Source organism: Stegostoma tigrinum, chromosome X (genome assembly GCF_030684315.1).
Source record: "Stegostoma tigrinum isolate sSteTig4 chromosome X, sSteTig4.hap1, whole genome shotgun sequence".
NCBI classification, from domain to species: Eukaryota; Metazoa; Chordata; class Chondrichthyes; order Orectolobiformes; family Stegostomatidae; genus Stegostoma; species Stegostoma tigrinum.
The window spans coordinates 1,581,226-1,600,991 of record NC_081404.1 but is presented as its reverse complement, the minus strand read 5'-3'; the positions used below and the strand labels follow the sequence as shown (position 1 = coordinate 1,600,991).

The 19,766-nt window shown below is 43.5% G+C and overlaps 1 protein-coding gene across 3 annotated transcripts in view; it reads left to right on the top strand.

The window, feature by feature from the left end:
- LOC125448316 (tumor necrosis factor receptor superfamily member 14-like) overlaps positions 1–19,766 on the top strand; it is a 56,703-nt gene that overhangs the window by 13,906 nt on the left and 23,031 nt on the right. For all 3 annotated transcript variants that reach the window (XM_048523558.2, XM_048523557.2, XM_059643358.1), the window contains exon 4: positions 14,067–14,216. In XM_048523558.2, coding sequence (XP_048379515.1) covers positions 14,067–14,216 — 150 coding nt within the window. The remainder of the gene's footprint in view (positions 1–14,066; positions 14,217–19,766) is intronic.

Genomic DNA, 19,766 nt, shown 5'->3' with positions numbered 1-19,766 from the left:
GTATCACAGTTTAACTGGGAGGATTGCACAAATAATCATGGTCCATTTTTCAACAAGCTATCACTAAATGTATAAAGTCCCAATTAGACCATTGCATTGTAGGTAACAAAGTGTGAAGCTGGATGAACACAGCAGGTCAAGCAGCATCTCAAACGTCAGCTTTTGGGCTCCTGAGATGCTGCTTGGCCTGCTGTGTTCATCCAGCTTCACACTTTGTTATCTTGGATTCTCCAGCATCTGCAGTTCCCATTATCACTAGACCATTGCATTGACCAGTTTTCCTGACTACCACTCAGAAGAAATTCATTCCAGATTTCATCAGTAACAGAAAATAACTATTTATTGTAACACTTTAACAAAGAGGATTTCTAATCTGCAGACTCAGGGTGGTGTGAGAGGACTGGAGACTTAACAAATGTAAAACCTATCTTTAAAATTAAGGAAAAGCCCAGCAACTACAGGCCAGTCCATTTAATTTCTGTGGTGACGCAGCTTGGAAATTATAATACAACCACTTTGGCAAATATGGGGTTAATTACATAAGGACATAAGAACTAGGAGCAAGAGTAGGCCATCTGGCCCCTCAAGCCTGCCCCGCCACTGAATAAGATCATGGCTGATCTTTTTGAGACTCAGCTCCACCTACCTGCCCACTAACCATAACCCTTAATCCCTTTACTGTTCAAAAATTTATCTAGCCTTACCTTAAAAACGTTTAGCGAGGTAGCTTCAACTGCTTCACTGGGCAGGGAATTCCACAGATTCACAACCCTTTGGGTGAAGAAGTTCCTCCTGACTTCAGTCCTACATCTGCTTCCCTTTATTTTGAAGCTAGTCCTAGTTTCACCTGCTAGTGGAAACAACTGCTTCCACCTCATCTATTCCTTTCACAATCTTATATGTTTCTATAAGATCTCCCCTCATTCTTCTGAATTCCAATGAGTATAATCCCAGTTTACTCAGCCTCTCCTCATAATCCAACCCTCTGAACTCTGGAATCAACCCAGTGAATCTCCTCTGTAACCCCTCCAGTGCTAGTATATCTCTTCTCAAGTAAGGAGACCAAAACTGCACACAGTACTCCAGGTGTGGCCTCACCAACTGCAGCATAGCCTCCCGGTTGTTAAACTCCATCCCCCTAGCAATGACAGACAAAATTCCATTTGACTTTTTAATTACCTGCTGCACTTGCAATCCTACTTTTAGCGATTCATGCACAAGGACACCCAAGTCCCTCTGCACAGCAGCGTGCTACAATTTTTCACCGTTTAAAACATAGTCCATTTTGCTGTTATGCCTACCAAAATGGATGACCTCACACTTATCCACATTGTACTCCATCTGCCAGACCTTTGCTCATTCACTTAGAACTATCTATGTCCCTCTGCAGACTTTCAGTGTCTTCTGCACACTTTGCTCTACTACTCATCTTAGTGTCATCTGCAAATTTTGACACACCACACTTAGTCCCCAACTCCAAATCATCTATGTAAATTGTAAACAATTGAGGTCCCAATACTGATCACTGAGGCACACCACTAGCCACAGACCGCCAGCCAGAAAAACACCCATTTACCCCTACTCTTTGCTTTCTACTGGTCAACCAATCCTCTATCCATGCCAATACATTACCTATAATACCGTGCAACCTTATCTCATGTAGCAGCCTTTGGTGTGACACCTTGTCAAATGCCTTCTGGAAATCCAGATACACCACATCCACAGGTTCCCCATTGTCCACCATGCAAGTAATGTCCTCAAAGAATTCCACCAAATTATTTAAACATGACCTACCCTTCATGCTGGGTGTTCCCAATGGGACAATTTATATCCAGACGTCTTGCTATTTCTTCCTTAATGATAGATTCAAGCATTTTCCCCACTACCGAAGTTAAGCTAACTGGTTTATAGTTACCTGCTTTTTGTCTTCTTCCTTTTTTAAACAGTTGTGTCACATTGTCTGATTTCCAATTTGTGGGAACCACTCCAGAGTCCAGTGAATTTTGGTAAATAATTACTAGTGCATTTGCTATTTCCCCCATCATCTCTTTTAGTACCCTGGGATGCATTTCATCAGGACCAGGAGACTTGTCTACCTTTAGCCCCATTAGCTTGCCCAGCACTGCCTCCTTAGTGATAATGATGATAGTTTCTAGATCCTCACCTGCTATAACCTTCTTGCCATCAGTTTTCGGCATGTTATTTATGTCTTGCATAAGACGGACACAGAATAACTGTTTAATATCTTGGCTATTTCCTCATTCCCAGTTATTAAACTGGCCTTCTCATCCTCTAAAGGACCAATGTTTACCTTCGCCACTCTTTTACGATTTACATATTTATAGCAACTTTTGTTGCCTGTTTTTAGATCGAGAGTAAACTAGCTCAGAATATATCTTACTTTTCTTTAACTTCTCTGGATTTCTGTTGACCTTTAAAGATTTCCCAGTCTACTAGTTTGCCAGTACACTTTGCTTTTTGTTTTTTTTTCGATAGACGTCCATGGTTGGTGCTCTCTTTTCCTACAGTTCTTACTTATCACTGTAATATATATTAATTAATGAATGTTAGTGCAAATTTGTTGAGGACAAGTCAGGTTTAGTGACCTTAAGTCTTTCTGAAGAAAGAGTTGATGTAAAACTCAAGGGGCATTTGATTAAAAGTACCTCCTAATAGAAATTGGAGGTTTTTCACAGTGAGATTCCTCGTTTTGGTATCAGGATGATTACTTTCTTAATTCTTAATGGGATATGGGGATAGGGTTAGTGTTTGGGTCTGGCTGGGGTGCTCTTCATGGAACAGTGCAGACTTGATGGGCCAAATGGCCTCTTTCCACTGTAGGGATTCTGTGATTCTGTAATCCAGATTCAAGTGTATGGGGTACAATTTAAAACAGATTGCAAAACTTGGAAGTATTGTGAACTGAGAGGAAGAATCTTTCTAACTTCAAAAGGGCACTGACAGATTGGTAGAATGGTCAGAGAATTGAGGAGAGATTATGTAAAATAGAGTGCAATTCTGAAAGGGGCAGAGTGACTTGGGGTTACAACTGCATGGCTCCTTGAAGTTTGTTGTGCAGGTTGAGAAGGCAAATGGGATTCTGGGCTTTATAAGTGGGCCACAGGATACAAAAGGAAGTTTGTAGCACACTGGTCTAGCCGAAACGGGACTTATTGGGTCTAGTTCTGGCCACAGTTGAGGAGGAACTTGAAGACATTAGGCAGGGTGCAGAAAAGTTTTTCACAAGAATGAAATTCCTCATCCCTACAAACCTTTTACAACTGAAGAATCTGGGCTCGTCTGCCTGCAGAGAAAATTAACATAACATCACAGTTAAGAGCAAGAATAACTCATTTGGCCTTTAAGTCTGCTCTGCCATTCAACTAGATCATAGCTGATTTGATTATGGTCTTAATTCCACTTTCCTGCCTGTATCATGTAATCCTTGACTCCCTTGTAAATTAAAAGTCTGTGTAACTTAGCTTTGAATATATTTAATGGTCCAACTTCTACTGTTGGCTGGAAAAGAGCATTCCAAAACTAATGATGCACTGAGGAAGAAATTCTTCCTCCTCACCTTAAAGAGGCGATCCTTTATTTCGACTGTGACCCAGTTCTGCTATTGACCATGGGGAGTAATATGCTTTTAGCCTCCACCCTGTTGGGCAACCTCAGAATCGTTTTAATAAGCTCTGCTCTCATTCGTTTAAATTCCACTATCCTCAAAAGTTAACTCCTTAATCCCAGGAATCAGCCATGTGAAACTTCTGTAAACTATAATGCAAGTGGATCTCCCCTAAAGTAAGTAGGTGAAAAAGCAGTACTTCAGATACATTCTTACCAATGTCCTGTATAGTTATAGAGAGAATTCTGTACTATTTCATCTTCATTGCAGCAAAGACCAACAGTCCATTAGAGCATAGCTATAGGAACAAAAGTAGGCCATTCAACCCATTGAGGCAGCTCTGCCTTTCAGTGAGACCATGGCCGATCTGATAATCCTCCACTCCACTCTCCTGCCTCTTCCTATCCTCTTGATTCCTTTGCTGATTAAAAATCTGTCTACCTCAGCTTTGAATATATGAGACAATCCTCAGTGATAAAGAATTCTGCAGATTCACTACTGAGAGAAGAAATTCCTCCCCATCTGTCGTAAATGTGTTGCGCTGTGGTCCTGATGCCCTCTTGTCCTAGATCTCCCAGAATGGGGAAACCACCTTTTACATCTACCCTGTCAACTCCCCTAAGAAACCTATATGTTTCAATGAGGTCTCTTCTCATTTGCCTTAACTCCAGTAAGTACAGGAACAAAAAAAAAGTTGCTGGAAAAGCTCAGCCAGTATGGCAGCATCTGTGAAGGAAAAGTCAATGTTTTAGGTCTGGTGACCCTTCCTCGGAACTGATGGTGGATGGGAAAATGTCAGTTTTATGTGCAGAAAATAGGGAGGGGAGGGGATAGGGAGTAAACAATAGGATAGAGATTAAAGAGAACAGTTGGATTCACAAAGGAGTTGCTAACAATCAGGCTGGAAGGGTGAATAGTTGTTAATGGGACTGTTAGTGACTAACAACAGGGGGTGTGTAATGGCAGGCTGTGTGGCAACAAGGCCTGGTATGTGGTGTAGGGGGCCTGGGAGATGGGAGAGTTTAGGCCCTAAAATTATTGAACTCTACATGGAGTCTGGAGGGCTGAAGTGTCCCCAAGAGGAAAATGAGGTGCTGTTCTTCCAGCTTGCAGTGAGCTTCGCTGGAACACTGCAGCAAGCCAGAGACAGATGTTGGCCAGGGAGCAGGGTGGTGTGTTAAGGTGACTGGCAACTGGTAGTTCAGGGTCTTGTTTTACGACCGGAGCATAGATGTTCCACAACACGGTCACCTAGTTTACACTTCATTTTCCCCAATGTAGAGGAGAACACATTGTGAGCAGCGAAGGCAGTAGACTAGATTCTGGGAAGTACAGGTGAAGTGTTGCTTCACCTTTGACGTGCTCATCTCTTCCTACCTTGACTCAGTCTTCTCTCCACTGGACCAGTCCTTGCCCACAGACATCCATGATTCCTCTGAAGCCTTATGCCGATTTTAAATCTTCCAGTTTGCAGGTTCCAGCCACCACCACTTTACTATGGACGTGTAATCCTTTTACACATCCATTCCCCACCAGCAGGATCTTGGGCTCTCTGCTGCTTCCTAGAGCAAAGATCTGGACGATCCTCACCCACAACGATCCTCCTCCACTTGGCTGAGCTTGTCCTCGCCCTCAACAACTTCTCTTTTAACTCCTGTCATACTCTTCAGGTCAAAGGGGTGGCCATGGGTATCCGCATAGGCTGCAGTTATGCTTGTCTCTTCGTGGGGCATGTGGAACGTTCCTTGTTCCAGTCCTAGTCTGACCCCTACTCTCAACTTTCTCTGATACATTAATGTTATCATCGGTGCTGCTACCCTCTCCTCTGGAATCGGAAAACTTCATCAATTTTCCCTCCAATTTCCACCCTGCCTTCACTTTCACCTGGTGGATCTGACTCCTCATTTCCTTTCCTTGACGTTTCTGTTTTCATTTCTGGGGATAGACTGGCCACTAATATCCATTACAAACCCACTGACTCCCACAGTTACCTGGACTATACATCGTCACATCCTGCAAACTGCAAAGACTCTGTCCCATTCTCTCAGTTCCTCCGTCTCCGTCGCATATGTTCAGATGGGGCCAACTTTGACAAGGAAGCCTCTAAAACGTTCACCTTCTTCCTCAACTGAGGATTCCCCAGCTCTGTTGTCAACAGGGCCCTCACTGGGTCCAACTTCTGCCCTCTTCACTCTTCCCTCCTGCAACAGCGATTGCGTTTCCCTTGTCCATACCTCCCATTCCACCAGTATTCACATCCAGAAGATCATCAGACATCATTTCCACCACCTCCAGCAAGATGCCACCACCAGACACATTCCCCTGCCCTCCCTTGTCCGGCTTCTGCAGGGACCGCTTCCTCCAGGGCACCCTGGTCCACACTTCCTTCACCCCCAACGTCCCCACAGTGTTCCCCTGTAACCAGCAAAGGCCCAACACCTGCCCATTTACCTCCTCCCTCCCCAGTATCCAAGGGCCCAAACGCATCTTCCAGGCGAAGCAGCACTTCCCAGTATCTAGTCTACTACATTCGCTGCTCACAATGTGGTCTCCTCTACACTGGGGAAATGAAGCGTAGACTGGGTGACCGTATTGCAGAACATCTGCATTCTGCTCGCAAAAAAGACCCTGAGCTGCCTGTTGCCTGCACTTTAACGCACCACCTTGCTCCCTGGCCAACATCTCTGTCTCTGACTTGCTGCAGTATTCTAGCGAAGCTCAACACAGACTGGAAGAACAACACCTCATTTTCCGCTTTGGGACCCTGCAGCCCTCTGGACTCAACCTAAACTCTCCAAGTCCAAGCCCAAGCCCCCAATCCCACACGCCAGGCTTTATCACAGATAGCCTTTACATACCCTCTGTTGTTATTCACTAACACTCCCCATTAACAACTAATCACCCACCCAGCCTGATTGCTACCAACTCTTTTGTCTGTTCTCTCTTTAGTCTCTATCCTATCATTTACTCCTACCCCATCCTCCTCCCTAGTTCCTACATATAAACTGACATATTCTCAGCCGCCATCAGCTCTGAGGAAGGGTCACCAGACTCAAACATTTAACTGATTTTTTTTCTTCACAGATGCTGCCAGACCTGCTGAGCTTTTCCAGCAGCTTCTGTTTTTGTCCCTGATTTACAGCATCCACAGTTCTTTTTTGGTTTTTATCCAGTAAGTAGAGGTCCAACATACTCAGCCTCTTCTCAAGACAATCCCTCCAGGCCCAGGATCAGCCTAGAGAACCTTGCCTGGACCACCTCCAGTGCCAATGTATATTTCCTTTGATAAAGGACCCAAAACTGTTCAAAGTCCCCTAGCTCAGTTCTGACGAGTGCCTTGCATAGTTTCAGCAAAACCTTCCTATTTTTATATTGTTTCCTTTATTTCAAAGACCATTTGCCTTCCTTTGGATGCTAGCTTTTTGTCTGTCATGGATGAAGACTCCCAAATCTTTCTGTTCTATAACTTTCTGCAGTCTTTCTCCATTTAATAATAAGCTCCTCTATATTTTTACTATCAAAATGTATAACTTCACATTATCCAACATTATATTCCATCTGGCAAGTTGTTTTTGCTCACTCACTCAACCTTATCCATATCTCTCTGCAGACTTTCTTTTTTGATCATCCTTGCTAGTGCCTTCCGACCAATTTTTGACACCTACAGTCTTGGCCATAGTACGTTCACTTTCCTCATTTCAAGTCATTATCATACAGTGAAGTGATTGTAGCCCTAGCAGTGATTCCTTTCGCACTATATTGGTTTCAGGTTGCTTTCTTGAAAGTATCCCCTTATCTCAACTCTATCTTGTATTATAGATAACAAGATGTAGAGCTGGATGAACACAGCAGGCCGAGCAGGAAAGCTGATGTTTTGGGCCTAGACCCTTCTTCAGAAGTAGGGAAGGGGAAGGGGATTCTGAAATAGGGAGAGGGGGAGGTGGATAGAAGATGGATAAAGGAGAAGATAGGTGGAGAGGTTCAGACAGGTCAAAGAGGTGAGGGTGGAGCCAGTAAAGGTGAGTGTAGGTGGGGAGGAAGGGAGGGGATAGGTCAAGGAGGCGGGATGAGGCGAGTAGGTAGGAGATGGCAGTGCGGCTTGAGGTGGTGGGGGGGATGGGTGGGAGGACAGACAGGTTAGGGAGGCGGGGATGAGCTGGGCTGGTTTTGGGATTTGGTTGGGGGGAGGGGAGGTTTTGAAGCTTGTGAAGTCCACATTGATCCCATTGGGCCGCAGGGTTCCAAGCGGAATATAAGTTGCTGTTCCTGCAACCTTCAAGTAGCATCATTGTGGCACTGCAGGAGGCCCAGGATGGACATGTCGTCCGAGGAATGGGAGGGGGAGTTGAAATGATTCGCAACTGGGAGGTGCAATTGTTCAGTATGAACCAAGCATAGGTATTCTGCAAAGCCTCTGCTTGGTTTCCCCGCTGTAGAGGGGGCTACGGCGGATACAGTATACCACATTAGCACATGTGCAGGTGAACATCTGTTTGTGTGGTAGGCCTTCTTGGGGCCTGGGATGGGGGTGAGGGGGTAGGTGTAGGGGCAGGCATGGGGCAGGTGTAGCACCTCCTGCGGTAGGAGGGAAAAGTGGTGGGCCTGGAGGGGAGTGTGGAGCGGACAAGGGAGTCACAAAGACAGTGGTCCCTTCGGAAAGCAGACAAGGGTGGGGAGGAAAAAAACATCTTTGGTGGTGGGGTTGGATTGCAGATGGTGGAAGTGTCGGAGGATGATGCGTTGGATCCGGAGGTTGGTGGGGTGGTATGTGAGGGCGAGGGGGATTCTGTTTTGGTTGTTATTGTGGGGAGGGGGTGTGAGGGATGAGTCGTAGGAAATGCGGGAGACACTGTTGAGGATGTTCTCGACCACAGGGTTGGGTGGTTGGGAGGGGTGCAGAGGGGAATGTGGTGGTGGAGAGGAGAGAAAGAGTTGCGGTCCTTTGGGAAAAACTAGGACATCTGAGTTGTTTGGGAGTGGAAAGCTTCCCCCTAGGAGCAGATGCGGCGGAGGCGAAAGAATTGGGAATAGGGAATGGTTTTTTCTTTTTGCAGGAAGGTGGGTGGGAGGAGCTGTATTCTAAAATCTTCTATTAGTTGGCTAATCTTCTTTCCGTACTAATGTTCCCTCGGGTCATGTATTATCAAGTAGCCTAATGTGTGATACCTTCTTAAATGCCTTCTGAGAATCCAAATATATTACAACGATTGCTTCCGCTTTACTTAACCTGCTTGTTAGCTCAAAGAATTCTCATGCTTGTTGGAAATATGCAATTACCCCTTAACAAAGCCATGCTGTCCTCAGTTCATATAGAGTTGTGTAGCATAGAAACATACCCTTTGGTCCAACTCGTCCTTGCTGACCAGCTATCTTAAATTAATCTAGCCCCATTTGGCCCATATCCCTCTAAACCCTTCCTGTTCATATACCCATCCAAATGTCTTTTAAATGTTGTAATTGTACCAGCCTCCCCTCCTTCCTTTAGCAGCTCATTCCATACATACACCATCCTCTGTATGAAAGTTGCCCCTCAGGCCTCTTTTATGTTTTTCACCTTAAACCTATGCTGTCTGGTTTTGGACTCCCCACCCTGTGGAAAAGACCTTGTCTACTTATCCTATTCATGACCCTTGTGATTTTAAATCTCTAACAGTCACCCCTCAGCCTCTGACGCTCCAGGGAAAATAGCCCAGCCTATTGAGCCTCTCCCTATAACTTAAACCCTCCAACCCCGGCAACATTTTTGTCAATTTTTCCTGAATTCTTTCAAGTTTCACAACATCCTTCCTATAGCAGGGAGACTGGAATTGCACGCAGTATTCCAAAAGTGGCCTAACCAATGTCCTGTACAGCCGTAAAAATGACTTCCCAACTCCTATACCTCCGTGCACTGACCAATAAAAACAAGTTTACCAAATGCTGCCTGTCTACCTGAGACTCCACTTTCAAGGAACTACAAGCCTGCATCTCCAAGGTCTCTTTCTTCAGCAGAACTGCCCAGGATCTTACAATTTAGTGTATAAGTCCTGCCCTGATTTGCCTTTGCAAAATGCAGCACCTCATTTATCTAAATTAAACTCCATCTGCTACTCCTCAGCCCATTGCCCCGTCTGATCAAGATCCCATTGTACTTTGGAGGCACCCTTTGCTGTCCACTACACCTCCAATTTTAGTGTCATTTGCAAACTAACTGACCATATCTCGAATGTTCACATCCAAATCACTTATATAAATGGCAAGAAGCAGTGGCTGCAGCAGCGATCCTTGTGGCACACTGCAGGTCACAGGTCTCCAGTCTGAAAAGCAACCTTCCATGACCACCGCCTGACTTTTACCTTTGGGCTAGTTGTGTGTCCAAATGGTGACTTCTCCCTGTGTTCCATGTGATCTTACCTTGTTAACCAGTCTACCATGGGGGAATCTTGTGGAGTGTCTTATTGAAGCCCATTTAGATCATGTCCACAGCTGCCACCCTCGGTGTTCTTCACTCCCTACTTCAAAAATAACCAATCAAGGTTTTGGAGTAGATCTGTAACTCGGGTTGTGGGTGTTGAGGTTGGTTAGCTCGCTGAGCTGGTTTGTTGCCGCACGCCGTGCTTGGTAATATCCTCAGTGCAGCCCTGGTTCTGAGGAAGGGTCACTGGACCCGAAACATTAACTTTGTTTTTTGCTTTTACAGATGCTGTCAGACCTGCTGAGTTTTACAGCAACTTTGTTTTTGTTCCTGATTTACAGAATCCGCAGTTCTTATTTTTATTTTTAAAATAGAAGTTAAACTACCTAGTCTATTCCTTTTCTTAAGTCCTTTCCTTCTAGTAAATAAAAGGTGTTATGTTAGCAGTTTTCCAATCTTCTGGGGCCTTTCCAGAACCTAAGGATTCCTGGAAATTGACTATCTACTTTGCTCCTTTGTAGCCATAACTTTATATTCCTGCTGAATTCAATCACCCTACGATCTTTATGATCTGCCTGTACTGTTTGCAAAACAAAACTTTTCACTGCACCTAGGTACATGTGACAACAATAAATCAAATCAGTGTATCCTCTGTAGCAGCTACTTTTTAATATCCTAGGGTACATCCCACCAGGCCCAGGGAACTTATTGGTCCTTAACTCGATTTGTTTCAGTAACACTTTTTTTTTCTAGTAGTTACTGCGTTTTTTTCCTCTCTTCCTTTTTGCCCTTGATTATTTACTAATTTTGGGATGCTATTGGAGTCTTTTACTGTGAGGGCTAATGCTGTGTATTTGTTGAACCACTTTGCCATTTCATTGTACCCCAGCCTCTTTCTGTTCGGGGCCTAGGATCACTCTGGCTTACCTGTCTTTTTTTGATACATTTAAAGAAGCTTTGGTGTCCATCTTGATATTACTTGCAAGTTTACCTACAGTTTATTTTCTCTTTTTTGGTTATCTTTGTTTATTTTTTCCTCCAAACTCCTGGCTTACCACTAATCTTTACCAGATTGTATTTTGTTTTTCTTCAGTTCAATACTATCCTTAACTTCCCTGGTTAACCATGGTTAGCTTATCTCCTTCCATAGAACCCTTATTCCTCACTGGGATTTTTTGAGTCATGAGCTTTTTTCTAAATGTTTTGTCATTGCTCCTCAGTCGCCTTTGCTGTTAATTTTCTTTCCCAGTCCACTCCAGCCAGCTCTGCTCTCATTCCTTTCTAGTTACCCTTATTTGAGCTTAGCACTGTTGTTTCTGACCCAAGTTTATCACTCTTAACATGGCAGAATTTACATTCGGTTTAAGGTCACTGTTTTCTAGGGAGTATTTTACTCTGACATCATTTATTAAAGCTGCCTCATTCCACATCACTAGATCCAAAATAGCCTGATCCCTGGTTGGATTCACAATGTATTATTCTAGAAAACTGTTCTGAATACACTCGATTCCTCCTCAGGCTTCCTCTGCCGATCTGCCTCTTCCAATCTACATGAAGATTAAAGTCACATGATTAATGTACTCCCATTTTTAAATACCCTATTTATCTCTTGATTTATTCTCTGTCCTCCTCTTTATCTACGGTTGGGCCCATGGACGACTACTACCAGTGTCGTCTTGCCCTTGTTTTTTTTCCTTCTCTCCTCCACCCATATGGATTCTATGTGGTTCAATGCAAGGTCATTTCTTGCTATTGTACTTGCTCCATCCCATACAAAACAAAGTGCTACCCTGCCACCCTCTTCTCCTGCCTGTACTTTTTAAAATTTACATGAATATTTAGTTCTGTTTTGGTCTCCTTTGTAAGCATGTATCTGTGTAAGATCATACCCATTAAACTGTATTTGTGCCGTTATTCATTTATTTTGTTTTGGATGCCAGAAGCACTGAAGTAAAAAGTCATTCATTTTCCCTTTTGTTTGCCAGCTTTTCCCCGTTTAGACCCTATCTACTGTTTTTCTCTTTTGTATAATCTGTCTCTTGCTGTTCCACTCTGGGTTTCATTATCCAAGTCGCTGTCCTGTGATACTGCCATATGGTCTTGTTTTGTAAGCTTACATTCTTCCCTCACCCTCCCAATTAGTTTAAAATTCTTTAGACAACCATAATAATTCAATTCACCAGGACACTGGTCCCATCAGTTCAGCTGAAGCCCATCCCATCAGAACAACTTCCCTACTATCCAAGTTCTGGTGTCAGTGCCCATGAACTGAAACTCATTCCACCTACATCAATCATTGAGCATCTCTTTTCAGATTTGCTTTCCTACTTAACTTGGCATCCACAGCAACTTTGGCTAAAATGTGTTGAGTTCCTTCATCCAAGTCACTTATAGATTGTGAATAGTTGAGGTTCTAGCACTGATCCCTGTGCTGCCTCATTAAGTACAGTTGACCAACTTAGAAATGGCCCTTTTATCCAAGCACTTTCTTTTCTGTTAGTTACCCAGCCTTCTATCCATGCTAATATGGCATCCTCCACAGGATGTAGGTCTTGTGTCAAAACCTTATTGAATGACTTTTGGAAATCTAAATGTGTTGCAAGTAATGGTTTCTTTATCCACCCTGTTTATTGCATCCTCAAAGAATTCTAACAAATTTGTGAAACACAATTTCCCTTTCACAAACCCTGCTGTGTCTCTCGTAATTGCACTGTGATTTTCTAACTGTCCTGCTGTTTCTTTAATAATGGATTCCAACATTTTCCCAATGACTGACAGATGTTAGGTTAACTGGCTGATTTACTTTCTTGCTTTCTGTCTCCATTCTTTGCTGAACAGAAGTGGTAGCTTTCCAATGTCCAAAATCATGAAAGATCTAAATAGATAGACAGCAATTGTTCCTATTGGCAGAATGATTGAGAGCCTGGTGATTGGTAAAAGAACCAGAAGCAACATGAGGAAAATCTTTTTAATGCAAACGGCAGTTAGGATCTGAGATGGGAAATGGAAGCATATTCTGTTGTGGCTTTTAATGGAGAGTTCGATTAAACACCTGAAGAGGGAAGATTAGCAAGAAGTTAGGGGAGTGGGACGAGCTGAATTGTGCTTGCTTGGAGCATGCACATGATGGATTGATTGTCACCTGTACCGAGATACAGCGAAAAGCTTTGTTTACGAGTGGTACAGACAGATCACAGCAAGCAAAGGATTTACAGATCAAAAAGACTTGGAGTCACACAGGTTACATTGCAGGTTACATTTTTTTGAGGTGAGTCCATTCAACAGTCTGATAACGGCTGGAAAGAAAGAAGCGGTTCCTGAATATATATGTGTGTGCGCGTGCGTGAGAATGTTACCAGAATGCGAGGGGTCTTTGATGTTGGCTGCCTTTCTGTGGCGGCGAGCCATGTAAATACAGCCCATGTATGGAAGGTTGCCTTCTGTGATGGTCTGGGCTGTGCACACAACCTTCTGTAGTTTCTTATGGTCCTGGGCGGAGCAGTTGCCATACTCGGCTATTATGCACCCAGACAGCATGCTTTCAGTGGTGCATCTATAGAGGTTGGTGAGGGACCTTATGGGTGATGGGTCGAATGGTCTCCTCCTGTGCAGTAACCACTGTCCCTGTCCTATCCCTGCTTTTTAACTGTGCACAAACCTAACTATACCATGACAGATACAAAGTAAATGAGATACAGTATCCAAATAGTTTGAAATTACTAGATTAAAGGAGTTATAGTATTAGAGTGTGGTCACCAAGTTCTGTTTATGCTGAGTGTAACAGAGCAGTTTTTTTAGTTGTATTGCACTTATTAGATTGCAGAACAAAGACCAGAAACACTTGACATTTGTATCTTAAAATGTCAACTGGATGATTGTGTGACATGGACAAGGGCTCAGTCTCCCCTCCCTGATTCCATGGCAAGGAGACCCAGTAGAAGAGTCAGCCACTGTTACCGCCACCTGACTGAATTGGGGATTGTTCATTGTCAAGTTAAAACCAACCCCAAAATCTTAACAAGAATCTTCTTGTTTGGTGCTATACAGGGACCTTTCCAATTGTAGCATGTACAAGTATTCGTGACACAATTTGTGACTGCTTGGAAGGTTTCCACTGCGAAAGCATCACTGTCGATGGCTGTGAGCGATGTTCAAAGCACAGTACCTGTCCACCAGGGGAGGAGGTGGTGAGCAGAGGTGAGGTATCAATTTAATCTGTTCGCTGCCTGTGTTACAACTGGAGTTTTACCTAACTGCATGAGCAAATTTGAAAACATTCATAGCTCTAATAACTTACACACTTACTTGTCAGTAAGTATACTGACCTGCTAACTGATTTGCCCCTAATTTGTTCCCCATTCAGTTATTCATGAAAAATACTTACAAAGTAACTACAAATGTGCTAGTATGTGCCACAGCACATTAAAATTCAGTGCACCAGGATCTGCTAGTCTTAAATTGCCACACAGCTTCAGTGCAAATAAAATGCTCTCAACATGGCCACTAAAACAGTCACTGTATCTGTCAACTCTGCCTCCTGCCCTCACTATGTCAGTCACTTCTTTCTCCCATGAGACCATATAAAATAGGAATGGAAGTAGGCTGTTCAGCCACCTAAAGCCTACTAAACCATTCAGTAAGATGATGGCTGATCTGACATTCTTCACGCCCACTTTCCTGCCATAACTCTTGATTTCCCCTGCTGATGAAGAATCTGTTTATCTCTGCCTTGAATATACATAAGATTGTATACTCTGCCCCTTCAGTTCTCTGTGGCAAGGAGTTCCAAAGACATTCAACCCTCAGAAGGAATTCCTCCTTATTTCAGTCTTAAATTGGCACTCATACGTTCTGAGACTATGCCCTCTGTTCAAATATTCTCCCATCAGGAGAAACATCCTCTTGAAAATCCTGCATGTTTCAATGGGGTTACTACTTATTCTTCTAAAACTCCAGTGAGTAGGGTCCCAACCTGTTTAGCCTTTGCTCATAGGACAGTCCCTCCATATCATGGATCATCCTAGTGAACCTTCTGAACTGTCTCCAATGAAATGATATCTTTCCTTAAAGAAGGGGACGAAAACTGCTCACTACTCCAGATGCTTGCATCCATCACCTCTTTGTTTTGCCTGTCACCCCTCCGTGTCAGAACTGAAGAGTCAAACTGGACTCAACTTTTACTCTCCTTTTTCTCTCCACAGATGCTACCAGACCGGCTGAGTTTCTCCAACACTGTTAATATTATCATAACATTTCTCCCTTGTTATCACTGGTACATATTATTGCGGCAAACTGCTGTCAGGAGAGGCATTCATAATATCTACTATAGTCTTCAGTTTTTTTCATTCCTCCCATAGCGGTGTCTGAATTTAGATTGCAGTATTGATAAATGAGCAATAATTGAATATTTTAAAGAAATAGTTGACCATTCTCCAGGAATATACATTCCATTGTGATCTAAGAACTCTATGAAAGAGATCCATCCATGACTAGCTATTGATGCCAATATTAGCATTAACTGAAGAGGAGATTCAGAATTTAAAATGTTGTTTTTTTCTCCCCCAAGAGATCTGTAGCTCTGGTTTAGGTTGAGGTTTTTGACTTGCTTACTGAGCTGGCTTATACTCATTCAGATGTTTCTACACCATGCTAGGTGACATCAGTGAGGCCTCCAACACAGCGATGTTATTCTACTCCGCTTGGAATTCATACTGTCTGGTCTGTTATGGTGAGTTATACTGGACCATACAGTATAAATTCTAAGCGGAGTAGAATAACATTACTTTGTTGGAGGCCTCACTGATGGTATCACCTGGCATAGTTATGAAATATCTAAATGAAAACAAGCCAGCTCAGCGAGCAAATCAAAAAACCTTACAAGGTTTGGAACATTGCCAAGGGGAATAAGCAGTGATGAGTGGGAGTGTTTTAGAAACCAGCAAAAGATGACTAAAGTAACGAATTTAACGTGAGAGAAAGTAGGCTGAAAGGAAATGAGTCTGAATCAACAGATTGCAGGATCTTTATATAAATATATTCAGTGGAGGAGAGTAACAAACAAATGTTGGTCCTTGGATGTAAAAGCAACCAAAATTAATTTGGGAAATGCAGAAATTCTATACAAATATTGTCTGTCTTCACAAGAGACCTTTCTTAAAAAAACAACTGAAAAGAAGTGGTTGTCCAAGATTCGAAAGAGTGAGAAACTATAGTAATTTGTAAAGTGAAAGGTACTAGAGAAATAATTAGGCTAAACTCAGCAGACAAATTCCAGGGCCTTGTGCCTTGCATCCTAGGGTTCTGAGAATGAGAGCTGCAAAGATAGTTGATGCATGACTATGATTTTCCAAAACTCTAGATTCTGGAATGGTCCGAGTGAATGGAAATTGTCAATTTAGAAAGGCAAGATAGAAAAATAGAAATTACAGCCTAGTTAGCCTGTCAAAAATAAGGAAATTGCTGGGGTCTATTATGAGGTATGGGAGGTGAAGAGGTCATGACCAAATGATCACTTTACTGTTCAGAAGGTCATTGGAGGATGTCTATATACCCAATGTCAGCACAGACATTGTTAGCTTAGCAGTAAGCGTTTCTTGATGGAATTGATACACTCCAGAACCTGAGTCAGTGATCTTTTAACTTGCTCCTGGGGTGTGGGTGTCGCTGGCTGGCCAGCATTTATTGCCTGTCCCTAGTTGCCCCTGAGAAAGTGGTGGTGAGCTGTCTCCTTAAACAGTTGCAGTCTGTGCTGTAGGTAGCCCCACAATGTCCTCTAAAAGGGAATTCCAGGATTTTAATCCAGTGAAACTAAAGGAACAGTTGGATGGTGAGTGGCTTGGTGGGGAACTTGCAGGTGGTGGTGTTCCCATGTATCTGTTACCCTTGTCCTTCTAGGTGGAAGCGGTCATGGGCTTGGAAGGTGATGTCTGAGAATCTTTGAGTTTCTGCAGTGTATCTTGGCGATAGACTCAGCAGCAGCATGTACTGTAGTGGAGGGAGTGAATACTTGTGGAAGTGAAGCCATTCAAGCAGGGGATGCTTTGGCCTGGATGTTGTCAACTTTTTGTGTTATAGTACCACTTGTAGCCACTCTTTACGTGGCAAGTCCAGTTGAGTTTCTGATCCACAGTGACCCTAAAGATGTTGATGGTGAGGTTTCAATGATGGTAATACCATTGAATGTCAAGGTTGGGGGGGTGGTGTGGTGGTTAGATTGTATTGTACTGGAAATAGTCATAGCCTGGCATTTGTGTGGTGCAAATGTTACTTGCCACTTGTCTGCCCAAAGCTGGATATTGTCCAGGTCTTCTGTATTTGGATATGGACTGCTTCGGTCTCTGAGGAGTTGTGAATGGTACCGAGTATTGTGAAATCATCATTGACTATCTCCACTTCTGACCTTTGTGACTTGAGGGAAAGTCATTGAAGCAGCTGAAGGGGTCTAAGACACTACCCTGAGGAACTCCTACAGAGATTTCCTGGAGCAGAGTTGACTGACCTGCAACTGTAGCCATAGAACGTAGAACGTTACAGCACAGTACAGGCCCTTCGGCCCTCGATGTTGTGCTGACCTGTCATACCAATCTGAAGCCCATCTAACCTACACTATTCCATGTACGTCCATATGCTTGTCCATCTTCCTAAATGCCAGGTATGACTCCAACCAATGGAGTGTTTTCCCCAATTTCCATTGATTCCATTTTTGCTGGGGCTCCTTGATGCCCCGCACGGACAAGTGGAACCTTCATTTCAAGGGCTGTCCGCCTCGCCTCGCCGAACCAAGGCTCTGAGGTCAAGAGCTGACCCACACTGGGTGTTGCTGAGCACGTTATTGATGCTTTACTGATGATCGAGTGTAGACTGATGGGGTGGTAATTGGGAGGGTTGGAACATACTTGGGCAATTTTCTACATTGTTGGGTAGGTGCCACTTGTATCCTTATAATTTTGTTTCAGTACAGTTACATCAGGGGCTGTAAAGGGTGAAACTCGTCAACCTTTTCACCAACCTTACATTTGTCCAGATCTCACCACTGTAGGAGGAGTCATGAAGGACTCAAGCATGGTAGCCTTGCAGTTTGGTGCTTTCAGCCAGGTTCCCGTTGTTCTATAGTTGTGTGTGTCAGCACCTATACAAGATATATGCTATCAATGTATATGCAGCACATAGACAGCAACAGGACACGATACAACCTAATATACTGGCCGCATTACTCTGTCAAGAATATATCGGAACTGATAACAGCACTCCTAGGACCATGAACAATCAGGATAGCACACAAACCCACAGCTACACTATCATAAACACTCACAAGGACCAAAAACCGTAAACCCACAACATCCAAGACTAAAGTTGTGTTCAACATACTGTGCAAGGACTGCCAAAAACATTACATCAGCCAGACAGGAAGGAAACTAGCCATCCACATACACGAGCACCAGCTAGTAGCAAAATGACAAACTTTCCCTCATTTTTAGTACACTCAGATAATGACAGCCATCAATTTAACTGGGACAATGTGACCATCCTAGCTCGAGCCAACCATAGATGTGCATGGGAATTCCAAGAGACCTGGTTCTCCACCTGAAATGCTATCAATAAACATGTGGAGTTAGACGCCATATACAAACCCTTGGGTTAGGGGAAGAAACTGGAAATGAGACAAAACACCTCAACAGATCAGATTGTATAAACACTAAGCAGAGTAGAACTACATAGCTTTCATCAGAGGCTGCACTGAAGATGTAACCTCGCATGGTGGTTAAATGCGATGTACCACAAGGATCTGTTCTGGGTCCTCATTTCCATTTGTGATTTTTACAAATTATTGCGGAGTGGAAGGGTGGATTAGTAAGTTTGCAGATGATACGAAGGTGGGTCGAGTTGTGGACAGTGCGGAGGGCTGTTCTAGGTTACAAAGGGACATTGATAGGATGCAGAGCTGGGCTGAGAAGTGGCAGATGGAATTTAACCCAGAAAAGTGAGGTGATTCATTTTGGAAGGATAAACTTGAAAACAGAATACCAGGCTAACGGAAAGATTCTTGGCAGTGTGGAGGTGCAGAGGGGTCTCTGGGTTCATGTTCACAGTTCCCTGAAGACTGCCACCCAGGTGGATAGAGTTGTTAAGAAGGCGTATGGTGTGTTCGCTTTCATTAATAGAGGGATTGAGTTCAAGAGCCGTGAAGTTGTGCTCCAGCTATACCAAAGCCTGGTTTGGCCACACCTGGATATTGTGTCCAGTTCTGGTTGTCTCATTACAGGAAAGATGTGGAAGAATTGGAAAAGGTGTAGAGGAGCTTTACCAGGATGTTGCCTGGAATGGAGGGAAGGTCTTACGAGGAAAATTTGGGAGAGCTAGGGCTTTTCTCTTCAGAATGACAAAGGATGAGAGGTCACTTGATAGAGGTGTACAAAATGATGAAAGGTATACATAGTGGACCTCCAGAGAGTTTTTCCTAGGGTGCAGGTAGCTATTACGAGGGGGCATAGTTTTAAAGTGAGTGGAGGTAGATATAGGGGAGATGTCAGAGGTAGGTTCTTTACTCAGTGGTAGGGGTGTGGAATGCATTGCTGGAGAGAGTAGTGGAGTCGGCCTCATTAGGGGCATTTAAGATACAATTAGGCATATGGATGATAGTATAAGGTAGTGGTGGAGGTTAGATAGACCTGAGGATTAGGGTAAAAGTTTGGCACAACAATGTTGGCTGAAGGGCCTGTACTGTGCGGTACTTTTTCTATGTTCTAC